The following is a 12,985-nucleotide window of genomic DNA, read 5'->3' on the forward strand; positions in this document are numbered from 1 at the left end:
AAGGAATCAGCAGGAAGCATCACACAGTGACATGTTCAACATTATGATGCTAAATATTTCATTGCAACATACTGACCTATTTTCATTGTTGTGACACTGCAGGTATTTAAGTCTTAGGTAATTTCTAAAGTGACTACATTAGCAAAGGATGTGAAGCAGTTAAAACAGAATAAGCATCAGCTTTCACTGCAAGAAATCACAATGAAATTAATATTTTCCATTACACAGTCAGAGTTGCAGCATTAAGTTGATGCTTCCCTCTTTGAAAGATTCCTTACTATAGAATAGCACATGGTCAGCCCATCAATGATACATTCCCACACCGCTAGATTATTCCACTTGTATTGCTACTGTGGTTAAAGTCAGTTGAAGTAAGTGTAATGACGTCACTGTACAGAATCAAGACTTCATGGACGACGTCAGACACAAAGTTGTACGGTGCAAAGCGCACATGCAGGACCAGACAAGTAAGTACTGAGACGGACAAGATGCTATAGTTGATATGCTGCAGTGACTGTGTGTTGAGGCGATGTTACGTATAGTGAAGAGAAGCATGATATGTGGAGAAAAGCCATCCCGCTAAATGCAACATCCGATTCCCCAGGATTGACAGCGACAAGCTCTGAGCCCTGAGGAGCCCAGAGAGAGACAGCAGGAAGGAGAAGCAGAGGCTGACGGAGCACGGTGAGGAAAGCAACACAGCCTTTAGAAAAACCCTGTTGTTTACAGACTCGCAGCAACACTGCTGTGCTAATCCTGCAGCTAAAAGACATTTATTTTGAAAACCTGCAGTGCTAATGTGCAATCGATTTTTGGTTGGGGGGGTCTGCATGCTGGGAAGAGTGGACTTGCTGAAGAGTTAGTTCCTTTATATTTTAATGTATGTGCATGTGAACTTAGTGAGGCATTGCAGACACGCAAAATTCAGATTAATTGAATTTTGACCCTTTTAGCTGCCGTCTCAGGTACATGGGGTCAAAACACAACACTAATTTTGTAATTTTTACATCTTATTATATACATAATTAATACAAAATAATGATCTGCATTAGTTTTTTCCTCAATATGTCATATTATAAATCTCTTAGGTAAAAAAGTAAAGCATGACGTTGACTTTGCAGGGGTTATAAAGATTAATACAAGCGAAGCTTATAAGAAAAAAAACCAAACAGGAATTATGGGTAAAAATACAGTATCTCCAACTATGTACCTTCTATACAAATGTAAATGTAAGTAATTGTTCATGGTGAAAGCTGGCTGAATATGATTTTGACTGCACACAGAGCACATCACAATTAGCTTGTTGCAATAGAAACAAAGCAGAGGGCAAATATTTGAGTTATGTAACAGCTGATGTTACCGAGGCAACAATAAACGGAAGAAAAAAGAAGTTATCGGTTGAGTCATAATTTAAGAGCAGGGAATACATCCCCAGTGTTTTTCAATCCTGTCCCTAGGGGCCTTCAAGGAACCTAAAAAAAAGGAAGGGGCATAACGTCACTGAATCTTGCTTTGGTTCGAGACTGTTGTGACAACTGCATTGAAGTCTATGGGAGATACGTGGAGAAACACCCTAAAACCCATTAGCATCTATGTCGTATTACTTCTGATGAAGAAATGCCTCCAGAAAATGAAATAAAACACCCCCACCTTTTTCCCGAATGATTGACAGGACTGACTATATTGTGATCAAACGGGGCCAGTCCGACTGATTATAGCTGATGAGACTGCACTTATGCTGCGAACAGGAGCTTTTCCTACACAAAGTCGAGGAATAAACAACATGTTGATGAAAAAGAAAGAAAATCAGTGGTTAACCTACTCTCTGAAGTGTGTACTTTGAGGCGTTCATTCATCACAAGTCATACAACGTTGATATGTTGGGTTTAAGTGTGTTTCTCCATGCACCCCTAATAGACTTACACATAAAACAGCTGTCAAGTCTAGCACCAAAGCAAGATTCAGTGACGTAATGACCCTTCCTTCTTTCTCAGGTTCCTTGGGGGCCTTCTGTCCTTTCAATCTTTTTTCTTGCCCCAACACACCTGATTCAAACGAGGGGGTCGTCATCAGGCTTCAGCTGAGCTTGATGACGAGCTGATCATCTGAATCAGGTGTGTTGGAGCAGGGAAACACTCAGAGGGGCCCCAAGGAACAGAACTGAAAAACACTGCTTTAACCAACAATCAGCACAATGTGGCTTGTTTGAACAACAAATACCATCCCAGAAACGTCTCTCCGCTCTTCTCCGGTTAAAATAAGTGTTTAGTTTATTTTTGATGGAAGCCGTGTCAAGCTGCACAGAGCCAGACAGGAAGTCAGACACAGGAATGGGGTAGACTATCTTGTCAATGTGCAAAATAAAATACCCTTTGTGCAGACTCCCGATCATAAGAAGAGACTAATATAGAAACCAACCTTAACTAAGTAGCCTACTTACACATGGTAGAAGCACATAAATAAAATAAACTGTATCAGCAAAATCTGAGAAAGTCAGCAAAACCAGCTTCCGATGGGGTATGATGCCACTTAGAGGATGGAACAAAACCACGTTGCAGACGTGATATCATAGAGCCATGCTCGGTGGAATCGTGGTGTAAGTGTGATTACATATTTTCTTATATACCCTTATACAATTCTGCCATTTCAGCTGATGGAGGAAAACAGTTTTCATCTGTTAGGCAAATATTTACTGCATTTCTAGTCTGTGTTGTAGACCTGCCGTCTAGGATATCACTGAAGGAGACGTGCTGAATGGCAGATGGTATTACTTTCAGAATAGGACACACTCAAATCGGGTGGAGCTGTTTGATGTAGCAGACCTACTTAAATTGCAAGAGCTTTTGAAAAATTTAATTGTATAAAGGACAGTGGTAAATGATGTCTTAAAAAAGTGTTATTTGGACTACATTGCACCTCCAGAGAGACACTCTTTTAAACCAAAAGGATGATAAATCAAATGTATCTGTGTGTGTTTGTTACAGCGTTACCTGTTAGTCATGCTCATGCACCAGAAGCAGCAGCAAGGAGGAAGAAGTAGGCGGTAGGCAGTCCCAGCATCCCGTGTTTGTCTGTGTGTGTGTGTGTGTGTGTGTGTGTGTGTGTGTGTGTGTGTACAGTTAGCATGTGCGCATGCGTGTTATTGGCACTCACCTTTGTAGACGTTGAGTGTGATGGTGCGGACTGCGATGCGGACCATGCTTTCAGGGTGGTTGAAAAACTTAATGGCCTCGGTGTACAGGGCAAAGTCATTAGTGTGCTGTGTGTGGGAGACAGAGAGGGGGGGCGCCGGTGAGCAAGGTAAAGCATTGCACCGTCGCGCTCAGGCCACATACGACCACAGAGAGAGAGAGAGAGAAAGCAGCTAGTGGAGACAGAAATCCTGGGCAGTGGCGCATTTTAAGAAAATGTTCTACAAATGTCAAGTTCAAGTCTGACTAGTGTTCTTTTTACCAAACAGGCTGGGCAAATACACAAAAGTCAAAGTTACAGATTACACTGCAACAGCATGGAAATAAAATGTCTCCGTCTTTAGTAAATAAATAATGAGCAACCTTGTGGACCGACTCCAATCCTACAGAATTCATGAGAAATGTCTTATACTGTACAGTCAGTCTGGATCTATTTTGTTGCTGACTTGTAGAGGATGCACCTCATCTCAAAAGGTTAACATAAAGCACCATAACACACTGTAAGCTTTTGATTTGACAGAGACTCAAACAGACCAAGCTGAACTATGGTCAGCATGTATTAACAGATCAGCATGCTGCACTTATGTCACACAATGTGTCAATGACAACCTGGCAGTTCTGCGCCTTAGTCGTCTCTCTCTGTGTCAGTGCCTGATCCTCTACTCATACATTCCTCAGTCACTGCGACCTCCAGCCAATCACGGTTGAGGGTCAGGGAGAAAACAGTCACCCAGAGGTCACAGCAAATGAAGTGGCCCTGACACCAAACCCAAAACCTGTGTAGATCTGACAGGAACAGAAGAGGCTAAAGTAATCTGCTATCCAACAGCGCCCTCTGGAGGATAATAAACTATAGATGAATAAATGAACCATAAAAAATGACATGAGAGTTCAATGATAAATATTAAATAATACTGATTGAAGTTTAATTCTTCTGCATTTTAAATACTTATATAAATACAATGTGCTTAAATCTTTCCATCCAGAAATGAAAAGTGTATTTTTGCTAAAACAAAAATAGCAGGTTAAACTCTTATTTTCAATTGCTACATTAAGTAAAGGAAATTAAAACTTTCTTTTATTATGGGTTATATAAACACACAAATATACTCTCAGATCTAGACACTGGGTCTGGTTTTGGCTTCAGGGGTGAAGCTACCATCAACAGTACACCAATAACTTTCCCCAGCACACACAGGCCAATGGAAGAACTACAGATACTGCTGAAACAATGAGTTAACAACATCATCAGAGATTATTCAGGTGGTTGGTATTCTTTGACGCTACAATGTATTACCACACACACACACACACACACACACACACACACACACACACACACACACACACACAATTTTGTAAACAAGATCTTGTTAAGAACATCTCCCATAACTGTAATAAATGAAACTTTTGCTTAAATTACGGTAGTACTGACTGCATGTGTTTGTATCAGCTAGTGAAGAGAAGGATGACTTGTGGACAAGATTGGCGAAATCAATCCATCTACACAGGAAGCTGATGTTTTGACATGTGGTTGGTGGATAGATGCGTACTAACAGAGGTCGACTTGCTCAAAATGCAAATGAAAGCCTCTCATCTTTGTTCCTTCCTTCCTTCCTCTTGGTCTGTCAGAAGAGTGCACGATAGAAATGGTTGACTGTGAATGACAGATCCTCCACGTCCCACATTTCTTTCATTCCCTCTCTATTCCTTCTACTCCCCCCCATCTATCCATGGCCTCACCTCATTGTAGAAGAAGTGCACAGTATGGTTGTTGAGTTTGAGTGAAAGGGTCTTGAGGAAGGAGATATAGTAGGCCATGATCTCCTCGTCTGAGAAGTCAAACTTGTGGACGATGATAGAGTTCACGTGGTTGTTCGATAAGAGGTAATCTGAGAAGAGGAGAGACTTGATCAGCTTTTTCACACAGCAAATGCTTGAAGTAGATGGCGTACTGTGAACTGCTGACAATCTCTCTATTTACCAACTATGAGCAAAGTGATTGTAGAAGAGCACACTAAGCGCCTGAAGCTGAAAGTGGATAGCTTCACTGCACCACTTTCAATCTTGCTCTTCTATCATCAGATCAGTGAGGTTCGACTAATACTGTGTGTACTGTGAACACGAGAAAGGCTCTCCTGTTGAAACAATGCAACTGTCATTTTAAATACATGTACAATTTAACGAAATGCAAACCTGTATAAATGACAGTATATCATCTGCCGAGTCTTTGGTTGCCTAGCAACAACAAAAAATGCAGCAGGTTGCTAATGCATTGTATATTCCTGCAAAGAAAGGCAGGGCAACATGCCTTTCATTGTGTAGCCTACAAAACACATCAAACGATGGGTGCACATCTACACACTGTACATTTTAGGGCAATCCAACACAGCACTCCTGCAAAAAGGCATACTTGACTTCTCACTTTTAATCTAGACAAACAATTTCAGCACCTATTTAACAATTGTATTTTGTCTCTATTTATTTTAATAATTAAATACCACACACTACAAAAAAACAAACACTAGTTCTAGCCCTTGATAGAATTATACAGTAAGATGTAAAATGGTTATAGTGTAATACATAAAAGAAACACATTTCAGTACAATGGAAGAGCATTATTTACACCGCAGCCAGATATTATGAAGATATGTATCCTTTCCACTTTTTCTATTTTTTTTACCAATGCTGATTCAGATACTTACACAGGGAAGTCTCGTGGCTGATGTTCTCAAACAGTATGTTGAGGGTCTGGAGGAGCTGGACACACACGTAGCGCCCCGATTTCTGACGCAGGATGTTCAGGAAGAAGGCAAACATGTTCTTTTCCAGGAAGAAGCTGAACACATACAGGAGTGTACACATTAACACAAACAGGACACAATTCATGATGACTTCATTTTGAAATATAACTGTCAAAAAGAAGAATGGATCTCTTTTGCAGCATCCTGGTTGACTAGCAGTTAAGATGCATACCATATACCCTAATTTGAGTCCCGCAGTGGACCTTGTTGCATTTACACTCTTCTTTCTCTCTCTTCCTATGTTCCTGTCTGTTTCTATACTGTCACAAAATTAATCATGAAAAAACAAAAAAAAACAAAGAAGCCAGCATCAGATTTGCCATCATTTGTGTGCTCAGTACACCGATATCCTGTTGTCACATACTGCTCATTCGACAAAAAAAACCTTACAGTTTTTCAATTCAAGCTTCTGCTCATTGGATGAGATACTCCAGTAAACTGCACCGTGAAATCTGAAGGTTGTTTTTATAATATATATCATTATCATAATGTTGCAATAGCACTGCATCTCAGTTTAAATCTGAAGTTACTTTAAAAAAAAAAAAAACTGGAAATTTCTACAGCCAATGACTACAAAATACTGCACAGCTACTAGCCTTTGATATTAGGAGTGACCATTCACGAATCATGACCATGTTTATTCTACGATTTTCCTGATAGCACCAAGTGCGCTTTCAACATAGTCTGTGGTTTTTCTGCTCTTCAAAGCCATTTCCTGTTTCAACCCATGAAGCCAGAGGTGGTGAAGTGGAAAGACAGAGGTGATGACATGCAGCGCTAACTGCAGAGCTGCTTCTGATTAAAGACAAGACACAGCACCATGGTCTCATGAGCTTGACTCCCCGGAAACAGCTACATTCTCCTGCAGTATTTAACGGCACGTTAATTACATAAAAACACACGCAGACAAGTGGTCATCAGTAAGCCAACTGCTCAGCCGAACATACATTTGCAAATGCAAATATTTACTTCCTCAACCGAATTGTTTGTGGGGCAAAAAAAACAAAGTTTTCTCAGGTTAAACTGTTACTACTTTGTGCAGAGCCACCATTTACTTATTTAGAGAAGGACAGCATCGTGGCTCAGTTGTTAGCAATGTTGCTATATAGAAAAAAAGGTTGGGGTAGGGGTAGTTTGAGTAGGATTATTCATTTATGTTCGTTATAATACTGGGGGGAAGGGTTTCCAAGTTGATCTTTCCTGTTCAAACATCTCCAAGAGATCAAAAATGAATAGCAAAAATCAATAAAAAGCAATTTTCCTTCACTGACATCAAGGCGCTCTTTGAACATCAAGTGTGCATCTGTTCAAATGCATGTATAGGAGGTTATTAAAAAGAGTGTGCGCAATTAGCAAATCACATCTGTACGAACAGATATTCCAAATACACAGCTGTCACTCTGGTTCTCATGCAGGCGTCACATCTGCATATCTGTAGCTACAAGACATAGACTTACTCAAACACAGAGCTGTCATTCTGGTCTCCCCAGATGAGGATCTCTGTGATGGAGCGGATGGTCTCCACCAGAAGGTTTCGGTTGTGGTCTGTCACTGTGGTGTTTTTGGTCAGGACGTGGTACATATACCTGATGGAGACACGGGGATGGAGGAGAGCAAGCAGTGAATGCACAGCTCAGTTTTGTAGATTTGCAAGTACATTTTTTTTTTAGACAGCCCATGTAGTGTTTTACTAGGCTATGATGAATTTGTCCTATGCCTCTAATTTAAGAGTCAAAAAATCCTCTCCAAATAATGTAATATAATAACCACCACACCTACACTGTACATGCACACAGGTGTTTTCACTTTAAAAGTCTAATCAGTCATCTAAAGACTGAACTTAAGTGACATCTTCCTCACTAGCATCAACTTTATTTGTTACACCTGTTGTGGTGGGACAACTTTAAGTTTAGCTATTCTGATCGCTGCATGGTGCCTCTACTTCAACCTGAGCAGAAGTCTATTCACCAAGAATTACTGAAAACACATGTGCAAGGCACTTTGCGTCCTGAATCTTAGATTATAAGCTTGTATGTGCAGTTGATGTTACTGATTTTATGAGGACTATTAGAATAGTACAGTGTCGATTCTGTTTAAGGGTGGATTTTCACTTGAAAGCTAACAATTACAAGCTGGTTCACGTGCCTAGCTACGTTACCAAGCAAAACAGAGGCGACATAGAGTTTATAAGCTGACTGGCCATCTTCTGTGCTACAGCAACAGTTAGCTGGCTACTGTTATTTTAGCTGTTAACTGTGCTAATGATAATGCTGACAGTGGTTCTCAAACGGTTGTCACAGATGCTAACGCTAGCATATCTAATGCTAGCTACTCACTTCAAATGGTCCAAGGAGTGGATGTTTTTCGTTCTCCCCTGTCCTCCAACCCAGCTCCGTGACCGGCCAAACATGGTTGCGGTTCTAAGCGGGGCTATATTTTTGCCAGGCTCGTTATTTCGCACGGGTTAGTGTCGGCATCTATCCATTACACCCACTTTCACGTACAGATAGCTACTTAGCAAACAGAAGGTGATAGGCGGCGATATCAGCGCCGAGGGGTCATTGCGTAACAGGTTTAGTTTCTGGTTCGTCTGGGAGTTGCTGTTCTCTCCCTACCATAGACTCCCGAAACAGCATACAAAAGAGAGGGAACAAAAACTACAACATCGACTTCCCTTCTTACTAGTGACGATCAAATCACGCGACGCGTCCTCGCAAGGGGGCCGTTAAGCCGATTGACAGCTTATAGACCAATCACAGCAGAGCCTGCTAAGCGGTGAGCCAATCAAGTGGCGAGGCTTCGGGTGTCGCTTTGTCGTCGGGACTGTTTTGGTGCAGTTGGCAAAAATGTTAGAAGTGACATTTAGCTGTAAAAGCATCGCCAGAAGCGTGCATTCGTGAGCGTTTTCGTATTCCCCGGTACGGGTGTATGTACAGGAAAAGCTTCTGCTCGTAGAAATGTTCGCGTTGGTTCTCACTAGCATTGCATGCTACTGTTTTTAGCCCCAGCCAGCTGGCATGGCGTGAATTCCGCAAACCCAAAGAGCCAATGTCAAGAATGCGTCGAGCTAGCTAACTTGATATTTTGATACTATCCAGAGGTTATTATTAGCTATGAACGTTTCGCCTTCACGTCTACCTGTGTTGCTTTCGTTTTCCTCTGGACCCTACAGATAAAGTAACACTTGGAAGCTGCCTCTCAACCCCTGTTTGCAGCCGAAATGGACGCCCCAGTCCCAGCACCCCTGAAAGCTCTGTAGCGGTGACACCAGCAACTTCAGGCCGCCACATTCGGCCCCAGACAAAAGCAAGAACCCAAACTCTGGCTCTCTTTCTTTTCTATGACACATCCAATTTATGCCCAGCTAGATTCGGTAGAATCGCTGTTGGACGAGCTCCCATATATGTTTTATCTGGGCCTGTTCTTTGTGAACGTCCTGATCCTCTACTATGCCTTTCTGATGGAGTACATCGTCCTGAATGTGGGGATAGTGTTTCTGCCCGAGGACATGGACCAGGCTCTGGTGGACCTCGGGGTGCTGTCCGACCCGGCCTCTGTCCCCTATGACACGGACACGGAGCTGGATGTGTTTGAGGGGTATCTTGAGTGACGGGGCAGTCTTGGAAATTTTAAGTGGTGGATGTGGTGGTGGTGATGATGATGATGCAGAGGTCAGATAGGGCCAGCGTGAACACTCCCTGGTCAGTGATGTGGGGAAAACCTGCCTCAAAGCGGATGTTGTTGCTGCGTTGTTCTCACACAGACATATCAGTGAAAAAGTAAGCAGAGCACGCAAGACATTGTGTTTTTAGATCTCGTTTTTTATCTGTTTCATGCTCAGAATTGGATACTAAGAAATAGGATTATGTACCATTTCTATGAACATAATTTTGCTATCCTTAAAGCTCACCATTTTATATTACATTATTGGCCATAACATGTCATAATAAGAAATGTTTGATCTGCTGTAACGCATGTGTCACATGTCTCTAGGTTGTCTCGGCTCAAAAGAAGGTAGCCTGACAAATAGATTCAGCATCGCCGGCCATATGATCAGCAACTGTCCCGTGGGAGGAGCACTCCGCACTGGATCAGCTGTCAGTCAGTGTGTTGCCATTCTAAAAAACTATCGACTCCGGTCAGACACCGCGGGCTTTGCACCGATATCTGTGCCCCTCACGGTGGACACAATGAAAGATAAAAAGGATGCTGTGGATGAATAATGAACGTCATCAGCGGAGCATGATTCAGCTCGTCTGCATTCAATCTGAACAATCACCAAGGCTGTGCAAGATCTGGAAGGAAGTGACATGAATACCACATTTAGTCACATTGCGATGTCCTCAGCAGTGTGAAGAACACTGAAGAAGAACCGGCAAAAGGCGTGAAAACAATGTCCACTGTAGCTCTGTTGCATACTTAGTCGATCAGAGAACAACTTGTTCCAACTGTTTGTCCTTTTGAGTTTCAAGAACACAGAACACATTGCTGGTTCGCAGGCTCACTCATCCTTGAGGCGCAATTTTAAAATGTGTCTCTGGAGGTCACCCACACTGTATGTCAGCTTCAGGGATGTACACATTCTCAGGAGCACAGTTAGGAAGTCGCGCACTGGCGAGACTTAACGCAGACACTGGACACAGGCTGTTAAACTACACAATATAGGTGAGCCCTGATCTCTTCAAGATCTGTACCACACTCTTCACTCTAATCCATAAAGTATTGACGTATCCAAGGAGAGTTATTACCTTGATTAAATATGTATTCTTATAATCTATATCAAATCAGTAATTTGGATCACACACATACTAAATTTTACACTTAGAGTTAAAGGGGCACTATGTAGTTTTGGAGAAGAAATTTAAACTCAGAAATTAGGTAATAATACAAACTCCCTAACTGAATAAACGAGCTGTTCTCAGAGGAAAATAAGTCCCCAGAACACTGTTTGAAGCTAGAAAGGTGGCAGGGTCCGCCACATATAAACAAAGTAAAACAGTATGAAACTGTGTTGTCCTTTAAGGTCAGTTTGATTATTCAATGAAGAGTTCTCTCTTCTGATTAAAACATCTTTCTCAAAGCTACGTAGTGCACCTTTAACAGTAGTTAGCTGGCCAAAGGTGTGTCACACTGTTATCAGTATGAGTTGTGTCAAAGGCTGAAACCTCATGAAAGAGAACCTCAGAAGAAGTGCTTCAGATATTTGACTTTTTTGTCCTCTCTGTGTTGCATCCATGTTTGTTTTTACAATGTAACAAATGTGCGTTAGACACGGGAAAAAAGTAAACGCATGATATTGTTTGCGTGTTTTTAAAAGAGATGGGTTTAGTTGTCAAACCTCTGTTTTATCGCACTTTCTTCTGTTTACTTTATGAATTCAGAATTCAGTTCATAAAATGTTTATTCCTGGCAGCAATAATAAAACTGGATTCAAGTAATGGGGCAATTCAGTGGTTAAACGAATGAGATCGTGCACTGAATCCTGTAATTCTTCCATCCAGCTGTTCAGCTTGATTGTGGATGTGTAGAAGTTACTTTTTTAAAGGGAGAGTTCACTTGATTTACCACATATTTGTAAGCCTCGAAAGTACTGTGCATACTGTAGGTCTGTGAGGAGCTAATTAACTAAATGTTGATTATGGAAGCAATACAGAGGAACCAGTATTCTCTCGTAGCATACGGCACTGTCTGACAGAATAGTGCATAATAATCATCGCAATGTGGTTGTTGACCACCAAAACACTGAAGCTGTAGAGACAAAAACCATTTCAAAATATCTGCACATGCACGAATCATACTCAAATCAAGCTTTTGTCCAGAACTTCATCGCCTGACTGGAACATTTGTCTGCAAGACAACCTTTCACCAACACTTTGCCTACTCACCTCAAATGGTACATTAAATGTAGCCAGACAAGTGTCCACATGTGTGATGAATCCAAAAGAAAAAGCCATGCTGTGACTCAAGAACAGGGATGTAAGAAATGATTGTGTCAAACACACTCATGACTTTTTCAGAGAGTTCTCGCAGTATTAATGAATGACGGCTGATAACCAAATTCTCTCATCTTTTTTGTATTGAGGCAAAGCTTCGTGGTGACATTTATAATATTTGATTATGTTATTTATGTGTTTGTATAAACCAGTGTGTCCATAAAGAAATCTATTTTTCGGCCACCTGAAACGGCATTTAGATCACATGACACTAAAGCTCAGGATGCTAATCATTCAATCTTGTGTAACATGTTTGTGTGGAATTTGATCAAAAAGTCGTAGAATCAATATCAGGTTAGAGCTTACTGTAGCTAAATGGTGAGTCGTTAATAAATATTCAAGACAGGATGTAAACCAGCTGCATCCCGCTGGAGGTGGACCATATTAACAAGATGATATCTGATATTTCACTGAAGGTTAATGTCAGCAAGTTGGGTAAATCAGATAAAGTTCTTGATGCTGGAGAGGTTCCTAGTTTTGTACGAAGAACTGTTTATAAATCACTGGTTTTGGCTGCAGGTATGAATTTGTGCCATTTCCCAGGCATGATACCACACTGTGCTGATCAACTCTGCTCAATGCATCTCAGTTTAGTGGAAACCCTCGAGACTTGAGACTCTCATAATCATCTCATCATCATCGTACAGCCTTTACCCAGCGCTTGTGACATCCCTCCACATGTACTTCTTTGCAGACATGCACATGCTATAATAAGCTATGGATCGTAACAGAGTTTTATTTTCCAATGTGTATTTAATAAACTTTGAGCGAATGCCAGCTTTGTCTCTTACTTTCACGGTTATTTTAGTTTGTTCGTGACGTGCAGTAGATGAATAGAAACATCAGAAAGTTGTTATTTAAAGGGGCTCTGTGAAGCTTCTCTGTTGTGCTGGAAGCCAGTTGTTAGTTTATGTGTGTGGGCTCCATTTCCAAGCTAATGTTAGCGTTTTTCCACGTTACAATCTGCTGACATATGACCAGTAAAAAAAGTGGTTAA

At 41.3% G+C, this 12,985-nt stretch overlaps 2 protein-coding genes across 2 annotated transcripts in view; one reads left to right on the top strand and one right to left on the bottom strand.

Moving 5' to 3' along the window:
- clec16a (C-type lectin domain containing 16A) overlaps positions 1–8,556 on the bottom strand; it is a 41,727-nt gene extending 33,171 nt beyond the window's left edge. The window contains exons 1-5 of the mRNA XM_073494061.1: positions 8,332–8,556; positions 7,453–7,581; positions 5,897–6,030; positions 4,935–5,083; positions 3,154–3,259 (exon numbers count right to left, since the gene is read on the bottom strand). Coding sequence (XP_073350162.1) covers positions 3,154–3,259; positions 4,935–5,083; positions 5,897–6,030; positions 7,453–7,581; positions 8,332–8,405 — 592 coding nt within the window. The 5' untranslated portion in view covers positions 8,406–8,556. The remainder of the gene's footprint in view (positions 1–3,153; positions 3,260–4,934; positions 5,084–5,896; positions 6,031–7,452; positions 7,582–8,331) is intronic.
- Positions 8,557–9,262: 706 nt separating this feature from the next.
- Positions 9,263–9,693, top strand: dexi (Dexi homolog (mouse)). The gene has a single exon (XM_073495221.1). It carries the CDS (start codon positions 9,336–9,338, stop codon positions 9,603–9,605), a length of 270 nt encoding a protein of 89 aa, XP_073351322.1. The 5' UTR covers positions 9,263–9,335; the 3' UTR covers positions 9,606–9,693.
- Positions 9,694–12,985: the final 3,292 nt, after the last annotated feature.

Source organism: Pagrus major, chromosome 23 (genome assembly GCF_040436345.1).
Source record: "Pagrus major chromosome 23, Pma_NU_1.0".
NCBI lineage: Eukaryota > Metazoa > Chordata > Actinopteri > Spariformes > Sparidae > Pagrus > Pagrus major.